This window comes from Neolamprologus brichardi, chromosome 7 (assembly GCF_056152115.1).
Source record: "Neolamprologus brichardi isolate AB-2024 chromosome 7, ASM5615211v1, whole genome shotgun sequence".
Lineage (NCBI taxonomy): Eukaryota > Metazoa > Chordata > Actinopteri > Cichliformes > Cichlidae > Neolamprologus > Neolamprologus brichardi.
The window spans coordinates 49,070,331-49,097,660 of NC_142110.1; the positions used below are offsets into that span (position 1 = coordinate 49,070,331).

The 27,330-nt window shown below is 38.4% G+C and overlaps 1 protein-coding gene across 2 annotated transcripts; it reads right to left on the bottom strand.

The window, feature by feature from the left end:
- Nucleotides 1–469: 469 nt before the first annotated feature.
- On the bottom strand, nucleotides 470–27,186 carry LOC102775999 (sucrase-isomaltase, intestinal-like). 2 transcript variants are annotated; one of them, XM_006789021.3, is made up of 48 exons: nucleotides 27,094–27,186; nucleotides 24,729–24,840; nucleotides 24,223–24,308; nucleotides 23,906–24,026; nucleotides 23,021–23,130; nucleotides 22,714–22,865; nucleotides 21,678–21,849; nucleotides 21,401–21,500; nucleotides 21,195–21,307; nucleotides 20,968–21,093; nucleotides 20,720–20,851; nucleotides 20,354–20,473; nucleotides 18,577–18,690; nucleotides 18,346–18,430; nucleotides 17,853–17,970; nucleotides 16,916–17,087; nucleotides 15,973–16,089; nucleotides 15,114–15,268; nucleotides 14,634–14,718; nucleotides 14,448–14,504; nucleotides 12,869–12,993; nucleotides 12,614–12,702; nucleotides 12,321–12,370; nucleotides 11,895–12,077; nucleotides 11,311–11,445; nucleotides 10,411–10,617; nucleotides 10,162–10,316; nucleotides 9,719–9,887; nucleotides 9,087–9,183; nucleotides 8,653–8,765; nucleotides 8,035–8,160; nucleotides 7,421–7,549; nucleotides 7,146–7,262; nucleotides 6,972–7,034; nucleotides 6,779–6,895; nucleotides 6,596–6,686; nucleotides 6,352–6,490; nucleotides 5,255–5,388; nucleotides 5,042–5,076; nucleotides 4,709–4,825; nucleotides 4,202–4,350; nucleotides 3,611–3,695; nucleotides 3,443–3,499; nucleotides 3,175–3,299; nucleotides 2,806–2,894; nucleotides 2,087–2,136; nucleotides 1,117–1,284; nucleotides 470–915 (listed from the first exon to the last, which is right to left on the bottom strand). In XM_006789021.3, exons 2-48 carry the CDS (start codon nucleotides 24,838–24,840, stop codon nucleotides 838–840), a joined length of 5,439 nt encoding a protein of 1,812 aa, XP_006789084.2. In that variant the 5' UTR covers nucleotides 27,094–27,186; the 3' UTR covers nucleotides 470–837. The 2 variants fall into 2 exon arrangements, with proteins under 2 accessions (XP_006789084.2, XP_035762833.2); XM_035906940.2 differs by lacking the exon at nucleotides 27,094–27,186 and adding an exon at nucleotides 25,201–25,210.
- Nucleotides 27,187–27,330: the final 144 nt, after the last annotated feature.

A 27,330-nucleotide genomic window follows, 5' to 3' on the forward strand; every position in this document is an offset into this window, starting at 1 on the left:
TTCGTCACAAAACTAAACATTTTCGAGAAAAGCACAACCCCCCCTACACACTGTTTCCCATGGAGTGGTGATTAGACTGGAAATCATTTTGAGGTTCCCATGGCTAAACTGACATCATTAGCTTCACTGCAGGCTGACTAATGAATAACTGCATCATTTTATGGGTAATTAATTGTGGCAACACAGCTGTACTATAAACAGATCCCAGCACATCCACACAAACACACTTTTCACATGAATCAAAGCACATCCACCTATCACAAAGAGATTTAAGATGTTTGTGACTGTTTGCCAGGACATTATCATGAAATTAATGATCCTGCATGTAAATTAGGTTAGCATTTCTTTCCTCCACAACTTAATGAATTACATAACAGCTGACATTCCAAACTATTTTTCATTGGCTAATATGACCAACAAGAAGATAGAGGCACACAGGAGAAGAACAACAAACACACTTTTAGTTGTTTGATTTATTTGTGGCTTGTTTATCAGAACAGAACAGAAATGCAAATGATGGTAAATACATACAGTTAATGCACTTGGATTTATTTAACACAAGCAGCTAAACCATTATTCTTATCACTGATTCTACAGTATCACACATTTTAACAGCAGCAGTTGGTGGATGGGATAATGTGATGAAATATAGCTTGACGTTTACTTAGAAGTGCAGAACAGTAGTAAACAGGACAGTTTCACTCTTGTAGTTGGTACAAACTGAGGTTTCAGATTTCATGTTCAGAGAAAATGCACTATATTCACTTCTTAATTTAAATTACTCCATCATTAGTCATAGATATCTTAATTTTTTACAGGTCAATACAAATAGTGCACTCAGACACTGGTTTGCCATGTTATGATGAAAGGCTGATCCACATAAACATCCTTTGAAGTCGCATCAATAATCAGCTCCTATAAGAAGAGGCAGAGAAAACAGAGGGCGACTTAATCCTTTCGTTCATTTAACGTGGCCTGTTCTTCGATATTTGTAAGTGAGCTGTATAATAATAATGATAATAATAATGCTCTTTAATTATTTACATTTAAATAGAGAAACCTACAGTGTTTAGATGTGTATGATAACAAAAATGAGCATCCCACAAATGCACTGACCTGGGATACAACGTTGTGCTCTGGGGTGAGATTATGTGCCACTCCAGCTACAGTCAGGGTAACCTCTGTGATCTTAGTACTGCCTGCACCCCAAACCTTCACGACGCCCAGCTTCAGCCGATCACCAATAGCAAGACCATTGTGGGTAACCTGACTGGACAAGGTGTTCTAAATGAGAGGGTTGGAGACAAGGTGGAGTGTTAATGAAAACCAAATATATCCAGTGCAAATGATTACATATTTGATCTGTATCACTGATAAACAAAATAATAATAATAATAATAAATTCCACCAGCTATCAGTTTTACAGGATTGTGGTAATTGTATGACATGCTGGACAACAATCTGCACTGGAAGACACTTTAAGCCCTTTGGTGTATCTACAGATACTAAATCTACTCTGAGATCATGTCCAAGTTTTTCAGGTTTGTGAAAGAAATGCTTTGAGCTTGTCTGACTGTTAAACATGAACTTTTGCAGAAACTTTCCAACAAAACAGGTGGTGACTGCATTGTGGCTTTTATTGTTTTATTTAACTAAATGGTGTTGAGGAAGAAGAAACACAACATTTCACTCTCTTCTGACTAAACATGTTCATTTTAAGCCACAAAAATTTAAGCACAAAATACCTTTTCTCTTGAGTAAATTGAAAGCATCTACTGTGTTATTGATCTTTTACTATAATGGTCAGTTATCTGCTTTGACATAATTAAAACAATGTGTTAATATTATATCATTAAAGCACTAAAACATTTTTCTTTTCCCTTTTCTTTTCTATTTTTTAATACCGGTGTCAAAATATTTTCTAAAGTTAGAAATTTATCTGAAGAAAAACATATTTCAAACCACCAACTGCTAACAGTTAGCCTTTGACATCCACTTAATTTGGCCATTTTGAATGCTAAGGCGTGCATTTACAGTAATAATGACAATGAAAAAAACACAATACGTAGTTGTCTCTTGAACTCACCGACTGTGCTGAAAATGAGATCAGAAGATATTTGTTGGTCTCCACCGTGTCTGAGGAGAGAAAATACGAACATGAAAACAAAATAACTTACGGGTACGTGAGAATTTGTGCCGATGAAGACTTGAGTTCATATTCATTTGACTAAATAGAGAAAATATAGAAATGATGTAACATAGTAATGACTCGCAAGCAGATGAGCCATAACATTAACAATTAAGTAAAATAAGTAGATAATTGGCTTAACGTATGCAGAGTAAATATACACATGGGTGAATAATTAATTGGTGGCGTGAATAAGTGAACGTGGAACCGGTTGGATGAATGACACCATGACCAGGTAAGCAAGTAATGCATTGAGAGCAAAAGAAAATAAGACAGCTAGAAAATCACCATTTGTTATCAGGACTGGGGATTATAAAAGTAACTCTAAATTTTAATAGCAGTCCAAAGGAATGTTTGTTGAAGTATTTCAATTTAAGCAGACGGACTGACAAAGCAGCACTGCCTTTCATTAAAAGACAAACACAACAAAGAGCCGGCAAGATGTTTATCTACTGACTAACAGGATTACTAAAATGTTAAAATAAAATAGCATTGAGTTCTGTGTGTTTGTGTGTATATGCATGTGTGAATAATCACTCTATAAATACTTACATTAAATGTCAAACCCCATGCTATTCGGTGTGTTGGTAGGTGTTTAAGAGGGACCTTTCACTTACCAATTCCCTCGCCATCATCCCAGAATAAGGATCCTTCAGCGGTGCCGCTGTCACTCAGAGGGACGATCAGTCCTAGAGGATTCTTCCGGCTAAAAAAAAAAAAAAAAAAGCGGAAATGTTTGTAGCAGATATCTAAAGGACAACGTCCGTTTAAACCTGATGCTGAGAACAAACAGGGGCCTGATCTCCTTACTGTTGGAAAATGATCACCCGAGTGTCCCACCTCTCATTCCCACTCACACTTAAAAACATTCAAACACACAGGTAATATGTGTTTCTTTCTCACTAACCGACAAACAAGCACACAGGTCCCGCTACACACAGGGTGCAGACCTGTAGCTAACTGTATGGGGCATAATGTGTGCTCACCTGTAGTATGTAGTGTTCTCAGGTTTCTGCCAGGGTAAGATGTATCCTCCTCTGATGTGCAGGTTAATATGGTCCAAGGGTGTCGGCATGTTAATCATTTGGCCACGCACTCCAACATCTCTGGCCTGATGAAAGAAATAATTGAATGCTATTAAAGTACTAGAGGCACAGGTAGAGTGTGAAGGCATCTTTTAATCAACATAATTATGCAAATGCCTTGATAACAAATATTTGCTTTTAAATGTTATTGCTATAGACAAATACTTACTGTGTGGTAGTCATACCAGCGTACGTTGGGAAGATAGCCATTCACTTTTGTGACTCCCTGAAATCAGTCACAAATAAAAATAATCAATCCCAACACTAATGGTGTAGAAATTTAAAAGAAAAAGGGGGGGAAAAGTGTGTGTGTGTGTGTGTGTGTGTTACAGCATACCGGGTCAAGTGCGGGGCTGATAAGTAGGGCAGGTCCCCAAAGGAACTGTTTGTAGATTTCCCATGTAGTTTTGTCGTCCACAAACCTGCGATACAGCAGCACAGAAGCCATTAAACCTCAGTATTCAAGCACTCATTCAGGATCTCAGCCAGCCAGCTCCTTAAATACCAGCTGCAACTTTTTAAGAGTCACTTAAATTGATCTTGTTTTTCAAAGAGTTTCACGTGTTCATGTTTGGAAGTTGCTAAGTGTAGCTAATCATCTCACATGCAGTGCCTTGCTTTTGAAATGCCGATATGAAAGAAGTGCAGTTGTCAAGAATAACTATTCTAACTTTCTTACCAGTTCTAGTTATTCTCATGAGCAAATTACTTAAACTCCATACAAAAGTCATGGGTAACCAAAGTGAGTTTGTGACTCACTTTGGTTACCCATGACCAAACCCTGAGTTTGGTCACAAACTCAGGGAGTTTGTGACTCCCTGAGTCCCTGAGTGAGTTTTATCTACCACTTAACTGAACATCTGCAGCCAGTCAGAGATGTTTTGTTAGTAGTGTTTGTGTATTTGTGTGTGTTGTGATCTAAGCTTACTCGTGCAAAAGTGGTCTGATCACTGTGTTTCCTTTTGTATGTGCCTCATACATCAGCGTGTACAAATAGGGCAGGAGGGTGTAACGAATGTTCAGGACATCCCGGCTTGCTTCGGCGAATGGTTTATCCCAAGCAACAGGATCTTGTCTCTAAAAGAAAAAAATGTAAACACATTATTATTTAAAAGTTTCAAAATTTCAGCTTCAAAAAAAGCAAAGTTCATGAGTAAAAGCACCATTTTCACATCAGACTGTTTGTTCATGACACTAGACAAACTCCTAATTCCCAGATTGGTGTAAAAATAAATTAATTCTATAGATAAGATTCAATTGCTGGGACTGAATCCAAGAGCAAAAATACATTTTAAAACCTTTAGATTTTAAGATCCAATGATGGTTTAGTAATTTAAGTCAGACTGCACAAATATAAACCTGAAAAAGTCAAATAAGCTGATTTTAAAATTCACAATCCAATACATCTCTATGGATGCATATTTAACCCACTCACCGGGTTGCCCTTGCCATTGTGGTTGCGTGAGTATGGATAGAAAGCACCGAGCTGCATCCAACGGAGACACATCTCATAGTCAGGTTTGTTAAAGAACCCGCAAATGTCTGCCCCGGTCTGAAAGACAGAGTCAAACTCAAAGTCTTTTGTATTTTTTAAGCATCATGTTGAATCAAATCACACATTGCATTGTGCTTCACATTGCATTTCAAGATGTCCTCTTTGATCAAATCAAGCAAGTAAATAATGAAATGCAATTTAAGCTACTGTATGTTATTTAGTAAGTACAAGATCACTCAGAGGGTCAAAGCCAGGAGAGATGATGATACTTACGTAAGGGATTCCAAAGAGACTGAACTCCATCATACCTGTAGAGCAAAGAAACATTGGAAATTATGTAAACTGGTTAGAGTTTTTGCTTCGTTTTAGGGGTTTGGGATCATGTTAACCTATGTGTTAAAGACAAAATATTTATTTTTAAAACACAATTACGAACAGCAAGTTTTATGCGGAAGAGTAAAATTAAAAATAAATGTGTATGTGTACCAATAATGGATTTGTAAAGCTGGTCCCAGCTGGCATTGTTGTCTCCGAGCCAATGTCCAGCCCATTTTCCACTAGAGGGGTAGGTGGACCTGGTGACCACTATGCCTCTTTTACCAGTCACGTCCAGAAGGGCACTGTGCAAAGGAGAAGGACAAGCAGATTTGCCTTACACATGCAAATAACACACGTGCGCATACATAGCCGAGCAATTAGAATAACATAAAAGTGTCTTCTTTCTTTAAAAGCAGGTATTCATTTATTATAGAAATGAATTATCCAAGTGGTATTTTTTAAATTGCCAGTTGTTAAGCTAAAGCAGTGGTTCCCAAACTTTTTTCGCTGGGCCCCCCTTTGTTTTACAGAAAAATGTTCGCGCCCCCCCCTCGCGCGCACACACGCGCGCACACACGCACGCACAAACAAGAATGAAGTTGGTTTGGAAACATATTCAGCGATGCTTCATCTCCTGCTTTGCGTTTGTGTAGGCGCCCCGTGCTAGCAGTGTCCAAGCGTTGTTTTTTTTTTTTGGTTTTTTTTTTCCCTTTTCATGCTGCGCCCCCCCCCCCCACACACTTTGGGAAGGTCTGAGCTAAAGCAACTGAGCTAACAGCCTGAGCGTCTGCGTATCCTGTTCTGCAGCTAATTCTTCTCTGCGGTGAGAAAAGTGTCTCACTTCATGGACAAATGTATTTTCACATTGTTAAGTTAAATAAACATGCTGAAAGATATGAATTTTCAGTCTTACATTTACATTATTTTTATTCACCTATATGCAATTTGACTTTATTCCAATAATGGATTTAGATTATGATGACAATTTTGTCTGCTTCAATATATTAAAACAGATCTCTGGCATGATTTGCATTACTCAGATGAAATATCCTGGATGCTTAATATGTAAAAAAAATAAATAAATAAAAAAGAGCACTTGACCTTTTATGGTTAATTGCTTTTCTTAAATACAAAACAATAACAGCACCCGCACAGATACTGATGTCAGCAGGAAAGAAAACAATAACGCACAAAAGCACACATACAGATATGCAAAGACACACACACACATGAACCGGCACAGATATAAACGCATATTCACTTACTCATAGGTTGGCTTGGTGTGCGACCATCCGTACAGGTTATGGACATCATAGTGTCTGACTCTCGTTCCATCACTGAGTATCTGTTCACTGTTCATGCACAGAGTCTTGTGGTTTAAGCCAAGATGTTTGGACTCCAAGGCTGCAAAATGCAGGCACATGTAGATAAATATAATGAGTTTAATAACCTAATTATTCTTATTATTGTAATCTAATTAGGATGAACAAAGACAACATTCAGCCTTACGTGGCATATATGGTGGGTTCTCTAGTTTTGGATCACCAAGACATTTCCCATCAACTGTGCCGTGGACAAAACTGGCAGGTTCATTCATGTCCTGCATGGAAAGGTAAAGTCCAGGTGATGAGAGTGAAAAGAACATCTGGTATAAAGGTGCCTTTGTTAAATTTTCTACTTCTGGACACTCACGATCCAAAGGCCATCAAACTTCATCGTTTTCTCGTAGAATTCTTTGATTTCTTGGTGCCACCACTGTGCTGTTTCTGGCCGGAAGAAGTCTGGGAATGCGGTGTATGACCTGTAGAGCTGGAGGTGAGAAGTCTTAAGTTTAGGCACATATTAAATATATCTGAGGTGGTGAGGTGAATGGATATTATTGTACCTGTACTTGGGTATCCCAGTCCAGATTCTCATCTACTGTAACGTTGGGATAATCAGGCCAGACCTGTAGAAGAAAGCCACAAAAAAGCCACAGAGTTTAAATGCTTTATTTTACAGTACATACTGAGCTACACACATGTTGTCCAACCTCATGTAACCTTTCATTCCTTCTTACCTTGCCCCACACAATTCCATCACTGATGTGTTTGGGCCACTTGATGAAAACATCTGCTGCTTTGCCTCTCTCAAAGGCTGGGTAGGGCTGGGTCTCATTGCCTGAGATGGCGGGATCCTGGAAATAAATATGCACAAGTCTTGTGTGTCCAGTGGTAGACAGTGGCTACTTTTTCAATAACATTTATCCTTTGCAGATATAAATGACTACCATCACATTCAAACATCTTTTATGTCACTTTTTTTTCTTCCCTGTGGTTACTAATATGTCATTACCAGGATGAAGATGAATCTCATGCCCTCTTTTCTCATGCTGTCAACGAGTGCAGGCAGTCCTTTAAACTCTGAGTCCAGGACAAAGTCCAGCTGACGCTCCATGTAATCAATGTCTGCATACTGCACATCCTGGAACAGACAGCAATTCAAGCTCAAATGAACTGATGTTTAACTAACTTTGAACAGCCTGCCACATGTTCACCTGAATGCACTTTATATAGTGAGTGGATACAGTTAACTTTTATTTAAAGTTGTTTTGTTTGTTTGTTTTTTAAATAAACCCATTACTAAAGCACTAAACAGCTAAATCACTTTTTAAAATGAAAACAGGAATAGTATTTAAATTATAAATCATTTACTAACAAGGTATCATTAGCTGGGTTTTAATTAATAAATATGTCATAACAAATAATGGTTCCTTTAGACAAATGTTTAAAGAATTGAATTATTAAACTTTGTGCAGACTTTCTCTCTTTTTCACAAGATATCATAAATTAAATGTCTTTTATTTAAATAAACAAATATCATAGGTGTGCACACTTGCTCCGTCGCTGAATAATATATTCTGCCACAGAACTGCAGAAAGTACAAACATCCTGTCTCCATGAACTTACATAGGGTATAGCAGCTGCCCTCATGTCTTTGTATAAGTCTGCTATTTCCTTGTCATTGGCGTAACCATAGCGACAAAGTTGGAACCCAAGAGACCAATAGGCAGGTAGAACAGGTCGTCCAATCAACTGTTAAGAAGAAAAACAAACAAGGATGTCAAAAAGTGTTAACACAGGGAAAAAGGTGTTATGCAGGATTGGCTAAATAAGAGTGCACAATGAAGCAAAAAAGCAAGGTGGTGCATTGTATCAACAGCTTCCCAGAGTCAGGGCCCTGTAAATTACATCTAGCCTATTTGGAGCCCAAAAAGGAAAGCTGGCAAAATTGCTGACTGTGAACTGTTCTCAAAAAACACGATTAGCATCTGAGAGCAAATTAATAAAACATATAAAAATGTAAGCTTAGGCTACGTGTGAATTTGATTTAAGGTGAGCAAATACAAATAGGTATCCTGTTTCATATATTAGTAATTGCAGAACAATATAAAATTGTTTGCAACCAACTAGAACTTTTTATTTGAAGCATACCCTGCTCTGGTTAGTTCTACGACACAAGTTACCATGGCGATATACCCCACAAACTACATAGACGCAAACAAACCAGAAGTCCAGAAGACGTACCTCAGTGTACTCCTGCACCACCATCTCGGGCGTAGGTCCCAGGACCATGTAGAAATCCAGGATGCCACCCAGAGTTCGGTAGGTTAAAGCTGGATCAGGCAGGAAGGTCACATCTACAAAACAAAGCAAAAAAGACATTTGTGTGACATTTTTATTACTTTAAAATGTACATTAAATTTACAGTAGGAATTACTATCCTCGCAAGAAATGTATGGACATAAAAGTATGTGTAATGCATGTTCATCTGTTTATGTTTCATGGGATGAAAACAAAAGACACAAAAGCAGGGGTGTGCTTATTTTGTTATGCTGGTCATGCAAATATCTCCCCATCAGAGGAACATGTGCGCTTGTGTGATTATGTGTAGATGCAAAAGTGGACCAGCAATAGTGTTTATTCATCAGTTCCACGTGATGTGTGTGTATTTCGCTTACCCATTGCATTGCTGTTTAGCAGCAGCACACCGTGAGCATCAGCTGTGTTCTCAAGGCCCATGTAGAAGGGATGGACTCCATAGCAATTCATCTTGTACTGCAGCAGAGACACACAAAAGGTGAGCATCAAGTGTGGACCATGTTTAACATGTACTATAGCACGTCCCTCCCCTGTTTTATTTCCCTTAACAGTTGTCTGAACCCTGTGGAGCTATTTTTTAAGCTTAGCAATTACCCATGATAATGTCAAGGACATAAAGTGATGGTGTCATGGTGAACTCTCATGTCAACAGAATCTCATCAAAGTCTCATGAATGGGCTTTAAATCCTCTGGAAGGTTCTTTACAAGTCATCTCTATAGCCTCTACAGCTCGTGCTGCTAAAGATATTCAGTGCAGGGTGCTCTTGTATACAGCAAGCATGAAACCAGTTTTGATGAAACACACTAATGCCTAAATAATCTATACCTTTCAACCATTCCTTCAGGGAAGTTATGTTCTAATCTCTGCATCAAGAGTAGAAATAACAACTAAATATTGTCAAATAGAGAGTAGCACTCAGTTTTTTACATTGTTTGCAGATACATATGCACATGTGCGATGTTACAGTATGCGTGTTAGTGTGATACTTACGCCAGGAGGCTGGTCCTTGGCAAACATGCCCCAGGTGTGATAGTTGAGATCGTGCTTGTAAGTGAGATGCTCTGTTTCCCCAAAACCATAAACATACTGAGATGGCAGCTTAGTTGACACTTGGATGAACATGTCTGAGAAGGTAAAGCCTGGCACAGACGAATCCCAGCTAAGAAATGCAACAGAGGAGTGAGGGAGAGAGAGGGAGGGTGTTAATCGCGATATGTTTGACATATCTACAAAATAATTTCTTCCTTTCTCCCTATCTTTGCTTTATTTAACTAGAGAAGTTTAAATTCTCTGTAAGTGAGCACTGAAAATAAGCAGTAGGAAGAATATTTTGAAATCTCTGTGTGAAAGGGATGAGGTCAAAAAATCAATAAAATCAACAATTAATTCACAGCATGCCAACTTCCAACTTTTTTGCAAGCCAAGATACTCACATTACGGTTCCTGTGCTTTTCCTAATGACCTGGATGCCGAATGGTTCGTTCACAATGACGACCTTGTAAAGTCTCTTGTTCTCATCAGTCTCAGGAGTGGCAGGAAGTGACAATCCCACTGGTACCTCATAGCGCTTTGTGTTTGGGTCAAAGATCTGAATGCGGAGGAATTGTTATTGCATTAGCATATAGGTAGAATCAATACAGATGCACCATTGGCTGAACAAAAATAAATGAGCAAAATCAGACCTTGAACTGCAGCATTTCACCGGTGTGATAATTCATCTCAACACGGAGTGTGTCAATATCCCGTGACTGTGGACGACCGCTGCTCCTGTACTTCCTGTTCCTAGTGATGTCAAGTGTCATGCCCGAGCTGCTTTCCCGTACTGACATGACAATGTAACCATAGTCTTGAGGATAGATGCACCATGGGCCTTGTCCACTGGTAATTGGCTACGTAGGGAAATAAAAGAAAGCATAGAGATTTTAAATATTTGCAACTTTGTTTCTAAAATCCCTGGGAGACTCTACAAAATTAACAAATTTAAAGCAATAGTCACAAAAGCAACACATCAAAGGCTTAAATAGAAATGTTATCTTATTTTTAATAACCCCAACCGGTCGCAGCAGATGGCCCCGCCCCTCCCTGAGCCTGGTTCTGCTGGAGGTTTCTTCCTGTTAAAAGGGAGTTTTTCCTTCCCACTCTCGCCAAATAGCTTGATCATAGGGGGTCATATGACTTTGGGGTTTGTCTTGGTTTGTAATATTGTAGGGTCTATCTTACAATATAAAGTGCCTTGAGGTGACTGTTGTTGTGATTTGGCGTTGTTTAAATAAAACCGAATTGAATTGAATTGAATTGAATTGAATATGCACCCATCTCACTCCAGATTGGTGCTTCTACCTGTTCATACCTGATACCTGATTCTGACACTATGGCAGTAAGAACAGGTGTCATGTACCATAAACAGTTCAGATCCAAGCTCAGAATTTTTTCTTTTTATCTTGAATTAATAACAGGATTCGAAAAGGATTACTTGCTTAATAAATTATTTAGAAAAGGTTTATACTTTGTTGTCATATACACCTATCTTGTGTTTTAGAAAAACATATGTGTATGTGAGCATATGACCATTTTTTACTTACATCCCAGATGCAGCCTCTGGCCTCGCAGTTAGCCTGATCCGCATGTTCCTCTGGATGGCAGTCGATGCGTATCACTTCCCACTCCAACACATAGGTCTCCCCGAGGGTCAGCCTGAGGTCACGCAGGAACAGCACCTGAAGTTTAAGGGAGAAAAATGTTTTTGCGGTGATCCTTTCTGAGCTGTCTCTGAATTCAAATTTCCCTATGCTAGTGAGCTCAAAACCTGGATGTCCTCTCATTTCAGAATTATTTGTAATGTTTCTAAATTAGTTATTCCTACAGCAATTAATAATTATTCTTACAATAATATTGTAAATCTTTTTTTTACTTTTGCCTCTGCATTGATCATCTGATGCTCAACTGGAGATAAAAAAAAAATGTGTGGTGTTTTAAAATATACATTCTGCTGACATGTAACAGTAACATGGTGTTAGCATTGCTAGCACTATTACACCATGTGTTTTGTACATTAACTTTTTTTTGCGAACATAAGTTCCTTCGATATGAAAAAAAAACAGTAATGTTGTTTTTATTTTACATTTGTTTTGTACGTAATCATGTCGATGCACATCCATGTGTTTACCTTCTTGTCTCCATCGTGGTGGATGCTGCTGGGTTCTAATGTGGTAGTAGAATTTGTGGTGCCAACATGAGTCACAGAGATGGACGCGGGAGGAACGGGTATCCCAAGGATAGTGATGTTGTCAAACTTCAGGTTGTTCGGATCATTGTAACCAGCATGGGTCACCTGCATAGTCAGAACTCCCTGCAAGGCAGCAGATACATAATCACACGATCTGACTTTCTACACATTATCCCAGATTTAAGAGATACAGCATTTATTTTCACTGTTGCCCTTGAGTAATGTTAACATACAAGAAATCCACGTTATGGACAGGAAAAGCTAAAATTCTCATGTGGTTTTGAACTTTGAACTTTAATGCTGATTGAAAGGAACATGTCGGCTGGATTTGAAAAAGTGCTGCATGGTTTTGTGAGGTGAACTCACCTGCTTAAGAGAGAACTTGTAGTGGATGTAGTTGCCATTCTCAATTGTATCTGTAAAGAGAAGGATGTGCAGATCTTTGTCTGAGTGGATGAACACGAGTGATTCACAGGTACATAGCAAAGTGGCTCACTTCTACTTGTTAATGTAAGTGAGCCAACTGAAAGTGATTTCAGAGTTACATCAATTAATTAACTTTTTTGCTAAAAAAAAACAAACAAACAAACAAACTTGTAGCCCATCAGATACAACACATTTGCAAACAAAAAGGCAAAAGATGAGAAAAGAGATAATACCTCTGGAATCTCCATCATCCCAAAATAGTTCCCCATCTGCATTGCCGTTGTCATCAGGAGCAATGAGCAAACCCATTGGGTTACGCCGGCTAGTTAAATATACATAAGCAAATGGAAAATTACAAACATATGAATAAATGAACAAATCCAATGAATATAATCCAATAAAATGAAAGAATTGTGCAGTATAAAATTATGCGCACATTTGTGTGTGTGTGTGTGTGTGTGTGTGTGTGTGTGTGTGTGTGTGTATACCTGTATGTGGTAGTGACATCAGGTTCCTGTGTGGGGAGGATAGCTCCACCTCTGATGTGTAATCCGAGCTTGTCAGCTGGTAGATACATTTCCATGTGTGTTTTGCGGACTGTTAGCTTTTGCATCTGATCAGAAGGACAGAAGAATAAAATATTATATCACTAACTTTCCTCTTGTGTGCTAAATAATCCGTGGAATGCACTTTTCATTTTTAGATATGGATTTTTAATTGTGTTTTAGTTCAGTGTTGATTTAATCAGGGTGCCCTGATCCCTCAAATCTGTTAGTCATCATTAGTAATTGTTATTCAAACTCCAGTTTAAAACTAGAAGGGGCGTATCAGCTAAAAAAAAGGACATAATAATTAAGTATGTCCTTTATAGCACACTGTAATTAGTAAAAGACTTATGATTTGTAGAGTAGCTGTTCCATTTTGTACAAGTGGACTAAGCACTAATATATGACTTCCTTACATTATGTTGAATAACACTGGACCTCATTATATATCAGTCAACTTTTAAACCTGTGTCTTACCTTAGATGACAGGCTTCATGACATTTGGGTGTTAAAATGGTTTTCAAAATATTTTAAAGATAAACTTCACATTGCTCTCTTTGTTTTTTTTTGTCTTTCTATCCTCCAGTCATTTCTTTATTGGCCTACATAGACCACAGTTGATATCAAATCACTTGAAGACAACATGCTCACAGCAGCCTAATCTTCATCTTACTTTTTACTTGTCCTGTTTTTCTCTCTTGTTTCTGGTTTTCTCTGTCTTTGTGTAATGTGCTGTCCAACGTTTGCCCTTTCTTTTCATTCCACTGCTTATCGGTTTGTTTTTGCAGTATTTCTTTGCTCTGTAGCTTGTTTTTCATGGTCACTTTCACTGCATCATTACTCCTCCACTCTTCTATCCTCCTACCCAGATAATAACGGGGGACTAACCAGGACAAGGGTTCAGCAGCATGACAGCCAGTGTAATCATTCATCTGATCGGTGGATGCTTTCCATCGCCGCCGTGGCGCCTAAATAAGGTCCCAAAGGAACTTAACACCTCTTTCTCCTTGTCCTCTTTCTTGCTCTTTGTTCTCACTCCCACTCTGTCTTATCGCCTTAGTCTCACGATCTCAAACAAAGAACTTTCATGTGAAACATGTTTTTGTCACAGTGTAACATGATGCTCCATCTATCTGATCTCTTTCTTTTTTTAATCTATTTTCTTATATACCTATTGTGCTAATTCAGCTCAATGGGATTTTTAAGGCAGTTGTTTTTTGTTCAGATCATATCGAAGATATTATTTTAACTCGATAACTGGGTTTGCTACATTTTAACAGCTGCTCATACTTTACTGTCTGATTTATGGGAATCGTACCTAAAAACAGTTAGACTTTTGAAGGTGCACTTAGCTTGGACAACTTCCTGAAAACAGCAAGAATTTGACCTGAAAGTAGTGTAGTGTCCAAATTGAATTAATTATACAACTGCATTTTTTCTATAGATCTATCAAGACAATCACACTAGAGGAAATAGTCGTGCTTTATAGAAAACATTTTAATCAACCAGAACATGTTCTTACCGACTCATAGTCATACCACAGAGCATCTGGTACATATCCCCACACCATGTCTACGCCCTGAACAACACAAGAGCAAAAGGCATCTTTAGCCATTTTCACAATTTTATATATCTAAATACAGAAAGAGCAAGAAGGAAAAGAAGAAAACAGATGAGTAGGGGAGTGTGTTTGTGTGTGTTCACTTACAGGATCCAGTACAGGTGTGATGAGCAGGTGTTTTCCCCAAAGGAACTGGCGATCCACTGTCCAGGTTTCACTATCAGAGTAGAATCTACAACGAGGAAGGATACAAGTGACTAACTAAAATATATTTTAGATTAAGGTCTATATGTTTAATGTTCCATTGTTTAATGCCAAATTTAAAAAAAAAATGCTTTATATTGTTTATATATTGTTACTGTTTCTGTGTCTTTATTTGCTGATGATACCTTCTTTTTAATTTGTCTGTGTTTTTCAGTTTAGGCCTCATAGCTTAGCTGTCCTTACATCGGCTAATCGTGCCAGTTTTCCATCATGTTTTACAATGATTGAATCATTGGAGTAATCTCCAATCATTTTTTTCACTTCTATGTCACAATCACTTTTATCTCATTATTATCGTTATTTTTTCTTTTGTTTTGTTATTTGGTACTAAATTGATTTAAGACAATATGCTGAGTGACTTACTCATGCATGACGGGACGTACAACAGTCTCCCCCGTGGTGTGGGCTTTGTAGAACATTGTGTAGAGGTAAGGCAGAAGTGTGTAACGTATCGTCAGGTAATGTTTAGAACTCGCCACCAGTACTGAGTCAGCGCCATATGAAGCTGGATCCTGAGGCTGGAGACAGAAAGAAGGATTAAAGGGATGGGGCTAATAAGGAACAGGTAATGGGAAAAAGAAAATAAAGATTTATGGGGGGGGGGGGGGGGGGGGGTACTGATAAACTAATGGAAAAGTGATCAAACAGCAAAGGGGTGGGGGAAGTAAAAAACTAGAGGATTTTAGAAGGACTAGAGAATTAGAAGAATCGAGTGGCAATAAAGCAGTCAAAAGGATGAGTGAGGTAGTGCAAACAAATACACATTAGGCCTGTTCATAATGAATAATCACAAAATTACTTTTACATTACGCTTTTTAATTACTTTTTACATTTGAGTGATCCAGAGGTAAAGTTTGTAAAGACAGCTAGTTAATGAAAACAAATTATGTGTGATGGTAGTTCAGTGACAGTAGTGAGGGCAGGCTGCAGTCCTTAATCAGATCTGGGTGATCTTTTAATCCCATAACTCGTTTGTGCATCTGTGTATGTGTTGGAACTAGCTGTATGGGATGTGATGAGTGCCATGAGTACGGCAAAGCAAAGGTCACACTTCAGCTGTCTCTCCCCAGCTATGCAAAGCTTTTAACTGTTTGGGCTCTACAGCACCTATAAAGTGTTATGAAATGAGATGAAGTGTATACCCTGCAGCACTTTAGACCAAACAGGCAAAAAGTGACATCTGATATAAGACTTGTGACAGAAAAAGCTGCCTTTAGAGTACCTTGTAGCCCACAGCGTTGTGGTTCCGACTGAAGGGATAGAAAGCGCCGACCTGCATCCAGCGACGGCACAACTCTTCAGGAGAGTCGTCAAAGAAACCACAGATGTCGGCTCCGATCTGAAACACATTTACGTCGACATTTAGCCAAAACCAGCTAATTTAAGTGTATCTTGTTGTATTGGAAAAATGAAAGTCGAATAATATTTGACAAACTCCGAGAACAGGGAATGTCAAGGATTTTAGACAGATTTGATAATGAAATATTTCTAGATTATAGTAGCAAAAATGGCACCAATGTGATAACTTAGCCCCTTATTTGTCTTTTGAAATGTCTCTCTTGATCTTGGCTCAGTCTACTTGCGATTTACTGGCAGTAGCTGTGGGCTGTAATCTTTATTTACAATAATTGCACAATTGAGTCCAAAAAAGAGACTGCATTCAAAGGCCACTCTGCAGAGACTGTTTGCTTTCTATTATTTACTTATTGGTCACATTTTACAGCAGGCTCAATGGGAGGGAATTGATCCAAATCCCTTTTGCCCTGTGTTCTATATGTGTCTTCTGAGAAACCTAAAAGGCAGGCTGCAGTGATACAGTCCCAAGAGGAGTCCCTGCATATATATACAAATGTCTGATGTGCACAGCTGGGGAAGTGTGTGTGTGTACATCTGACTCACTGGTTTTCTACTGTTGTTTGAGATCTGTGCACTAGGCATATCTGTGTCAGTGAAAATAGTTTGTGAAACCCTCTGTTTTATTTTTTTTCTTTACCTATTCTATGCATCTGCACATGTCATATGTGTGTGATAATGGTTAATGTTATTATCATACTTTTATATGTTGCTAAAGTGAAAAAAAAAAACATCTTTCTTTTGCTTATATTCAAAGCTTTTTGGTCAGCTAACATTTAACATGTGCCCTTTTCTGAAGGTTTGCTACTCACATAGGGTATCCCAAAGAGCCCAAACTCCAGCATGCCAGGGATAGCCCATTTCATGTCATTCCAGGTGGCAGCATTGTCGCCTAGCCAGTGACCTGAATATTTTCCCACACCTGGAAAGGAAGAGCGGGTCAGCATCATGGAGCGGTTTTCTCCAAACACACGGTCCATAGCTCTGTGGGATGGAGAGAAGAAAGAAAGGAGACAACCAGATGATGCCGGATCACTAAGGTACAAAAGGACAGGGGGACAAAAAAACAAGAATGCACAAGTAACAGAGAAACAGGTATCAAAAGTGGATATGAGGGGTAATACTGTACTTTTAGAGAAATGAGAATTAGGAGATGTAAAGTAAACAAAATTCATTTGTGTGTTGCTATAACTTACTCATGTTATGCTTTTTAGCTTGTCCTTAAATGAAATATCAGATGTGTTTTTGTAAGTCTCCCCTAATCTAAAAACACTCTTTCTTGGTTGTCTTTGGTTTAGTTACTTTGAAATTTAGCCAGTTTAGCAAATTGCACAGTATGTAACATATTTAATTTATCATTCGCATTAGCATTAGCAGGATTTATGCTAAGGTTCCATTAGTTATGCTAATGTTATGCTAAGGTTAGCGCTAAAAAAAAAGGTAGCATGAAGCCTGCTAATGCAATGTGTCTGGCATTAGGAATAAACTAAACAGATGTGTTTACAGGTCAGGTGTTTATTTTAAGCATCTGTGCAGTCAACTAGCTGTTTTCATGAATTTCAGGCAGTTTGTACAAATCACTCTTTAACTGTTTGCCAGCCCCTACCACATTCTCATACCAGTGCTCCTTTCTAGGTTTGTGTACATAAATGATCATTAAACTCGTGTTGAGGGCCATGGGTCAGTAACTTCTGCTTCTACATCACTTGATTTTGAAGATTATGTATGTTACACTGCTTGTGTACTCACTTCTTAGTAGCCAGGACCATAGAGTAGCCATACAGACTGTGGACATCATAGTGGTCGCCCCAGGTTTGCTTGGCATCCATACACAGAGTCTTACTGTACATGAGGTCATCCAAAATTTCTGTGGGAGAGAACAGATAAGGGGAAAGTTGAAGAAGCACAGAGGGAATACAGGATGCAGAAAAGGAGGAGAGTGAAAGAATGAGATAGGCATTGATGTACTGTATACTTTAATAGGAAGTGGAACGAGAGCATAAAAAGGGTGGCATCAGGGGAACCTGCTTTTCATAGTTATGATCTTCCTGTCTGGGAAATGGTCAGAACAAAAGACATGGCAGAAGATTCATTTTCAGAATTCTTCACAGGGGATCCACTATGCCTGATGAACTTACTATGTTTGCTATTGTTGGACGTTCAGCTGCACTGATACATCCTATTTCATGAAATATGTAGCATTATCATGGCTTACCAGAACATAGAAAACAATGTCTCTTACTTGGAATGTAGGGAGGGTAGTTGAGTTTGTTAACAGCACAGCCCTTCGATGATCCTTGCTTGAAATTAGCAATCTCATTCATGTCCTGCAAATGCATATAAGAATATTTTCTTGTAAATATACAAGAAATTAAAGAGTAAAATTTATTCGGTGCTTCTTTATCGGTGCTGATGTCCAGCCCACAATTTGACTAGCAGCTAGTAGTAGTACTAGTATTTACAACTGACTTACAATCCAAAGTGCGTCGTGTTTGACCTCCTTGGAGAACCGCTCGTACTCATCCACCCACCAATCGATGCAGTTGGGGTTGGTGTAGTCTGGAAATACGGTCTCCCCTGGCCACACCTTGAAGGGAGAGAATGTGACATGATGTTTACCAAAAAAACCCTAAAACTTTGAGGCATAACTCATATTCCAGTGTTTTGTTTATACACCTGACCTTCCAGGTTTGGGAGAAACCTTTAACAGCTTTTTTAACATGAGTTTAATAAAGCAAGAGATTAGTTTACACAATAACATATATGCAGACAACATGAGATGGCATGAACAGCCAAAATTATGAGCTCTGAGTGAGAAATCAGTGTTCCTATGAAGATGCTGGAGGAACAGTTAGGGGCGTGGGAATAACAGAGAACAGAGATGATGATGCGATACAGAAAAGGGAGAGAAGGTAAAGGAGAAAGGCGCTAAAGAGACAAATGAGACGAGCAACAGGAGAGAATCAATAATGCAATAAGAATCTGTAGACATGACTGTTTGAAGTCAACGTTAGTGATGCACATTGAGAAAAATGACTCATCCACTGAGAAGAGTGGAGGTTTGGTGTGTGCATGTTAGGATGATAGGAAGATGTTTTTAGCAGATGGTCAGAAATTCAAGGTCAAAGTTTACTGGTAGTTCTTTGCAGATGCCATCTTTTTTCCTTCAAGACTAGATGTTATCATCTCCAGCTGCGTACTTATAATGACAGGAGTGTAAATAAAATGTCAGCAGCTGTAACTCCATATGTCACTTTATTATTACCTTTTTATGGTCTTTTATGTACATGTCTCTATCAGACCCTGTGCCTACTGCCTTTCTGAAGTCTCTTTCTACCTTCCATCTTATCTATCCTTTATTCATCTATCTACTTTGTCTCCTCTCCCTCATTATGTCTTGCTTCCTGTGTATGTCACCATACACTCAGTGCGATCGTCGATCTGTTTCCCTGTAGATTTTCTTCTAATCTGTTGTTTGTGTCCATCTATCTGCACCTACCCTTTCTCTGCACCTGTCCTTGCCTACATTTATAACCTTTTCCTTAAATGCTCTGTTTACGCTCATCTTTTTTAACTAAGCAGAAATGTTCAGAAATGTTTGAATGAGGTCCTGCTATGATGTTCTAACGCACGCCAACATTGTTGTGCCACCAGGAAAGGCTTTTATCTTGTTCTTTCCAAGCAATTATTGCTTGGTTGTAAAAGCAGAATAAATACCAGGTCTGTTTATGTATCTCCCTCATTACAAAGGCAGCAACAGCAGAGGGCCCGTAGCAGACACCTTTGTTTTTATAGACAAGACAACAACATATGCAAATAAAGCACAAACCACACATATGTGTGCATTCATAAACCACAAAGTAACACAAATACATTTGATCCAGACAAGCGGATGCAGGTGGATGAACACAGGGTGTATACAGCATGTATTTTTCTACTAAATTTGTAACTTTGTGTCACAATAACAACAATATCATATGATGGTACTGTAATAGTCTAGTTTTACTGGTCTTCCAGGTAAAAACCAAAAAAACAACGAAAACGAAAACAAAAAAGACATAATAGTATATAGTAAAAATATATTGTAACATATAGTAAATATATAGTAAAAAAAAAAAAAGATTAAGTACATAAAAGGAGTGGTACCTTTGGTATTTGATATCATTAACAGAGTAAGTAGCAGACAGGTGCTGCTAAACAAATAGGCTTGATGCATCAGAATATCAGGCTTGTACACTAATGTAGCTCACCTCTCCTATCAGAGGAGTCTTCCCATCTGATTCAGTGACCCAAGCATTCTTCGCAGTCCCACGGTCATAAGACTCATATGGAGCATCTCCAACCCTCTTGCTGGTGGCTATTGCGGGATCCTGGGGACAAATGATACAGTCATAAGAATATATGCTCAAATCAAATCAATAAATTCATAAAAATTCCACAACTGCCGTCATTTTCATTTCCTCTTTGGTGTTGCTGATGTAGCAGATGTTACTGTGCGCTAGAAGTAATGATTTAAACACTTTGATGTCTGTTTTTGATTTGAAGCTCTGTATGATTTCTTCTTATTTTTCTAGGTTACATAAATACACCCAATATGGCCACAAAGTCCTTCTTACCAGGATAAGGATGTATTTCTGCCCCCTGTCATGGAGATAGTCAGCAAACCGAGGAAGTTCAGTGTAGTTAAGCTTGTCATAGGTGAAATCTTTTTTATTCTCCATATAGTCTATGTCTGTGTATTGGACATCCTGCATGGGATGGAAAAAACACTGCATTGATATGCTATGTCCATGCAATTTTCAATTCTCAAATGAGAGTCGGATGTATAAAAGGAATTTTAAAACTCAAACAGACTGAATCTTACATATGGGAGGCCCACGGCACGGTTTCTCTCCACTGTTTCCTTGACTATGTCGAGGTTGGTGTAGTTCCACCGAGAAAGCTGGAATCCCAGTGACCAGTAGGGAGGCATGACGGGCCTGCCAGTGAGCTGAACGGCATAATTAGAAGTGTTTTTAATGTAATTAGTGAACCACACAACAATATTAACAAGAAACCTCACGCCACATGTTTTGCATTTAGAAAAATCACCTCGAGGAACTCCTGCACCACTTGTTCCGGTGTGTCACCAAAGACAATGTAGAAGTCAAGAAGCCCTCCAATAGTCCTGTAGGTCACAGCTGGGGCAGGCTGCAGTGTCACATCTGGAAACAAACAGAAAAAAGTAGCTTAATCATAGCAATATAAGTTAATGTTGTGATTTAAAAATAAAGGCATTTGTGTGAATATGTCTTTACCCATAGCATTGCTGTTCAAGAGAAAGACCCCGAATGACTTTCCACTCTCATCTTCCAGACAGAGGAAGAAGGGATAGTGTCCGTAGAGGTTGTGTGTTCCCTGCAGAGAAGCCACAGGGGGACAAATGAGTATACAATAGAGGCATGTGGGACACTTACTGAAACTGAGGGGGTGACTACACAGAATAATCTGCTTACACGGCATTCAATTATAGGCCCTATGAGAAGGCAAACAGACTTGTAAGAAGCACATGCAACATGTGCATGCTGTCCTCACCCCATTAGGGAAAGCATCTCTGGTGAAAATTGGCCAGGTTTTCCAGTTGGTGTCATGGCGATACTGCCTGTGGACGTGCTCCCCGAGGCCGTAAATATTATGTGATGGAAGTCTAGCAGACAGCTGTATGTACTGATCTTCAAACACCAGTGGAGCGATTGTGGTGTCGAACCTGAACGTAATGAGGAAACAAAGGACTAAATGATCACTGGGAAGTGTAAAGACAGACTGATACACTGGGATGTGGGAAAAGGGAGAGCAGGTAAGAGTGAAACAAAGAACACTGAAAAATATCTATTTTTGCCCAAATGCTGACTTTAAGTAATTTGATTACATTAAATTTAATGGGATCTCTCAAAAGCAATGTTCTTGGTTGGTATGCTTTCACTTGATACCAAAGATATTTTCCTTAATGATTAACTTCAGGATTAATGATTACTCATATTATGACTTCATGTTTGAGTGAAGTAAGTAAAAGAATTAGAGTGAAATGGAACTAGAAGTAAACATAAGTACTCTGGGAGATGGGTTTTTAGAGCAAATTAAACAAAAAGAAGGACAAACACACAGAGACAGGCCAGGCCATTAATCTCTAATAAGGCCTCTGGGTAGCATTTGTCTAGTCTTCAAAAGAAGCCATACACGGCTGACGTTTCCAGTTCCATTCTTCTGTTATCTGTATTTATCTTATCTGAGGAGTACTTGATCAATGCGGTGTCAGCTAGGGCCAGCCAAGCATGACTTGTATCACCATCAAAGTAATCACGTGTTGCATGGGTATTATCTTACAGAAGTTCTTACACAATGATTTCAAATGATGCACAGAATCATTGATAATCTATTAGTATCTATCCTCTGTTGTCTAAAGCGACAGAATTCTGATAAGTTATCATTTCAACAAGCCTCCATTGCAATAAATTTTTTAACAAATATATCCTCGTCCGTCTTTATTTGTGCAGGCATATGTACATACACAACCCTATTTTCCATCCATCACAACAAATGCTCACGGCACCTACTCAGAGTGATTGCTTACACAACTTTCTGGTTCTCCTTCCTGCGCACAGTAAGGCCAAAGGGTTTCTGTGTGACCTGCAGTGTGCTGCTGATGGGAATGGATGGGTTACTTGGAAGACTGCTGATGTGTTCATGGGGGACCTCGAATCTGTTACTGTTGGGATCGTAGATCTGAGGGAGAGGAAAGGAGTCAGGCCTCATCTCACAGTCAGTAACAATTTCTCATGTATATTGCTATTTTTGCATTAAACATCCTTTCATTAATCCAAATCCTTTGACCATTAAATATATCTGTAAGCTGCAGATTTGACGGTGTCAGTGTTCACCTTAAATCGGAGACGATTGTTTGTCTGCATTTCCGCCTCAAGCGCCAGTTGTTTTATCTCCCCGCTGAATAAAGACGGAGAGTCCATTCTTATCAGGTTTGCTTTAAGAACTGCAAAATTAAACAGAAGACAATAAGATGGTAAGAAGGTTAATATATCATCCACATAATACACCATATCCACATACTATAGAAATCAATTGGATACATCGGTATCAGACAACTAGCAGCAGTTCAATTTGATTCAGTTACATTCACATACTTCCATTTAACAGTCGTCTCAGTGTCCCAGTGCACTTAAATTGTAACATTAGAGACATAAACCTAACGATCTAATGATTCACTATAAGCAAGCATTCCTGTCTCATTCCACAGCTGTAGTATCACATTAAAATTGTCAGGTGAATTAAAATGGGAATCTGTTTAAACAATATACTTTAGTCATTCAGTGATAAAAGGGTGCAGAGCTTATCGAGTATGTTGTCAGCGCTAATATGTCAACATGTTTGATGACATTTTAACTTACATGTAGTAAAAAAGAAATTAGTTCCTTTTTATGTGACAGTTAAACTCATGTCATAATGCATATCTGACTATGCTCATGGATGGAAAATGCATGAAATACCCAGCATTTCACATGAGGGTAGAAAAAAGAAAAACCTGTCAATAGTGCCACATTTATACCAAAAACTTTGCCAAAGGCAAAGTTAAAAAAGTGAAAAAGGAAAAGAAAAATTATGTGAAAAAGTTGAAGATAAGTTGAAGGTAGAAAAGTAGATAAGTTGAAGGAACAAGAGGCAGTTAACTAGAAGGCCACTTAATTTTCCTCTGTTAGTGAGTACATGAGTCCCAAAACAGGACAGATTAAGAGGAGAATGTGTTTTACCGTAAGGGCTTGATGAATCCTGCGATTCCACGGTGTATCCATGGTTGGTTGGGAAGAAACACCAGGGAACGTTACTCTCATCCCGTGGGCTCCAACAGCATCCACGCGCCTCACATTTTGCCTGTTCAGGGCATTGTTGTTGTCTTTATCATTAGCCGCATTAATGTCACTAATGCTGTGATTAGTATTACTACTGCTTTTTGTCACCACTGGAAATGTTTAAATAGACATTATAAGCAGTGCAAGAAAAAAATTACGTTAGTATATATTCTGTTCACACATTACTTTGTACTCTAGGAAACTATGGTGACTTATACCTGGGAAGCTCCGGGATCAGGGAAGCAGTCTACTCTCTCGCCAAGAGGAATGTTGGGACAGGTAGGGACAAATGCTTTAGTTGTTCCTGGCAACAACAAAAAAATTTAAATATCTCCTTGAAGCCAAGCAATCAAATCAATATTATAAAATGTAAATGCTGCAATTTTGCTAGTGTAAATTGATATGCAGATTATTCTCTGCATTGGGAAATATAATCATGATCAAACACGCAAAGAAGGAAGTAATGTAATATTTTAAGGGTAAAGAAGAAACAAAGAGCAAATTAGAGATATATAAGAAAACAATAATAAAAGAAGGCACAAACGTGCAAACAGAACTACCTACACTAAAAGACACATCACAGGGATTTTAAAAAAAAATATGCACTTGTGGTATATAGATATTTATCCTATGGGCATATTGTCTGCCTGCAGTCAGGATGAAGGACTCGATTCAAAGGAGGTATCATTTAAAGTTACGTGACATGCCTCGGTGGTCCACCTACCCGCAGATACTGTGGTGGCAGACAGAACTAAAAAGGTGATTGCAGTCGCGGCCATCGGCATGAACAGATCCATTAGGGTCACCCCCAAGCCAGAGAAGCGTCTCCTCCCCATCTAGCACACACAAAAATGAACATGAGCAAAACACTATAAAGGCCAATAATCATTAAAACCCAGGAAGGGATAAGAAGTTTAACATTTCACATTTTCATTGCATCAACCTTGAAGTCTCTGCAAAGGCTTTGCAAAACTGAGACAAAATGTAATTGCCTACAGTAAAGAATGAGAATGAGAGACTACAATAAACCTAAAGTTGGATATTGAAGACAGTGTTCAACAGTCTTAGCCTAATCTTTGCAGATGCACCCATCAAGCAATTAGGCTTCACGCAAGAGTACTCTCCTCCACACTGTAAGGTATAAGTAGTAATATTTTTGAGCTGAGCAGCTAAACAGCCTGCCTCTGTGGTCTTACCTTGGTTCCCTCCACAGGTTGGGGCCAAGTGTTCAAAGTTTGACAGCAGTAGCACCCTTATAAACCAGAGGATGAGGGAGTGTTGTGCATTGTCACAGAGACTCAACCCCCTTTACTTTGTGTGTGTGTGTGTACATGTGTACGTGTGTTTCATGCAGGACCCAAAGCCATAAACCATCTATCATTCAATAGAAGTAGTGTAGCCTAAAATCTGCTTAGCGGGCTGTTAAAAATCACCCCATTATCATGCACACTGTGCATGGACATGGTTGTGTGGTTAGAATTTAACTAAAGATTATTGTGCATATTCAATGCATTATGTAAGTCATGACTTAGCCATGACTTAGCAAAACCCATAGTTAGTAGAGGTGGGAATCACCATACATCCCACGATACGATATTATCACAATACTTAACGCACGATACAATATTATTGCAATTTTTAAAAATATTTTGCGATATTCAGATTCTGTACATAAAGGTAAACTTTATCAATATTCATTTTATCTAATATCAAAGTCTCACACTCAGTCTTTCTCTCATTTCAATTTTATTGTTGACAAACTGAACGGTTTGTATTACAGTTTAGTCCAACTTAACTGAACGCAACCATCTGGTACAATTATAGCTATTCTGAACTATGCAATTTATGAAAACTATGCAGCCCATTCAGCAACTGAAGAATTTGAAAGTAAATTAAAACCAAATATAATTTTACATTAAATAAAAAAGTTTTAAACTTAATTAAAATAAAACATGTCTTAAATTAAAATAAGTAAACTGTCATGTTTATTGCTGCCATAAAAAAGTTAAACAGATTTGGACAGTGAAGGAATGTCAGGATTCTTGCTCAGAAAAAAGGATCGACATGCTCTGAAGTCAGAGCACAAAAAACTTTTTGTAACAAAATATCGATTTCTGCTGTCCCTGTATCAATACATTATTAGCAAACAAAATATCACGATACTACACAGTATCGATTTTTTCCCCCACCCCTAATAGTTAGTAGTCTATAATTAGCAAATGAACATAGCCTCTCTCCCATCCCAACTTTTGAGATGTTGGGATGTCATTTTATCAGTTTATCACTGTGCAGCATCCCCTGCAATATATATTTTTAAATATATTACTTTTAATATGTTATGTTTGCATTTAGTCAGCACTTGGTGTTTTAAAGCACTTTATAAATAAAGTTAGCTTGGTTTGGATTATTTTTAAAAAATATCTCCTTAAAAATACGAGGAAACTAGGCAACTAACAAAAAAACTAAAAAAACAACAACAATTACACTCATAAAGAAACATGTGTAACATACTTGCAGTAGCACATTTACATTTCAGCAACAACAATATGGCAATCATTCTGTTACATGATATGTTGAAGGGTTAAGATCTAGTTTCAAATGGCGAATATTGTACGATAGAAAAATCCAGTCTCTAGAAAGTGAAAAACTTTAGTCTCTAAGGCACGTTCATTTGGTCAGTTATTTATGGGCTTGGCATTTGTTGGTAATCCTAATCTGTAATAAAAAACATAAATCTACAGCATTTTATTGTGTCCCAAGAGAATGGAATAGTTACAAAATATCAACAGCACACACAAAGTTTATGCTGTGTCATGCTTAAGTGTGTCCTTAACACACACTCATAAATCAAGTTTATGGCAATAATTGTTAGTATTCAGCTTTGATAGTTACTTCAATCAGATTAAGGTTTTAAAACCATAAAAGCATCTAAAGTGCTTGAAAGGCAAACAGTGGACAGTACCTAGCGGTTGCCACGATGTTATGAAAGACCATCATTCACTGGATAAATCAGGCCATACTTCCTCCAATAACATAAGTGTTTCTTCTGGAGGCGTGGTTATGAAGCTTTGCCCTGTCCTTCAACTCACCTGTAAAGAAACGAAAGATTATCTTCTCTTGGTGATAGGCGAAGCTGGTTATGATCGCTAGCTGCAATAGTGAGGCTGGTAGTGTTTTCGCTCTGTGAACTTTGGCCGTTTGTCTCTACATGTGTCATTCTGCCAAAATGAGGTCCTAAAAGACCCCTCCTGCAGTGGGAACTATAACAAATGGTGTTTTTATTGTGCGTTTATGGCACATCTACAAAAGAAGGAGTTTAAGAACAG

Bases quoted from the DNA above. Each gene is read 5' to 3' on its own strand.
- LOC102775999 (XM_006789021.3), bottom strand. From the start codon at position 24,840: ATGGGGAGGAGACGCTTCTCTGGCTTGGGGGTGACCCTAATGGATCTG. The intron at 20,474-20,719 runs GTAAGAAGGACT...ATTTGTCCCCAG, and splicing joins AGAAATACATCCTTATCCTG to GATCCCGCAATAGCCACCAG. The intron at 1,285-2,086 runs GTGAGTTCAAGA...CCTCTCATTTAG, and splicing joins TCTCATTTTCAGCACAGTCG to AACACCTTGTCCAGTCAGGT.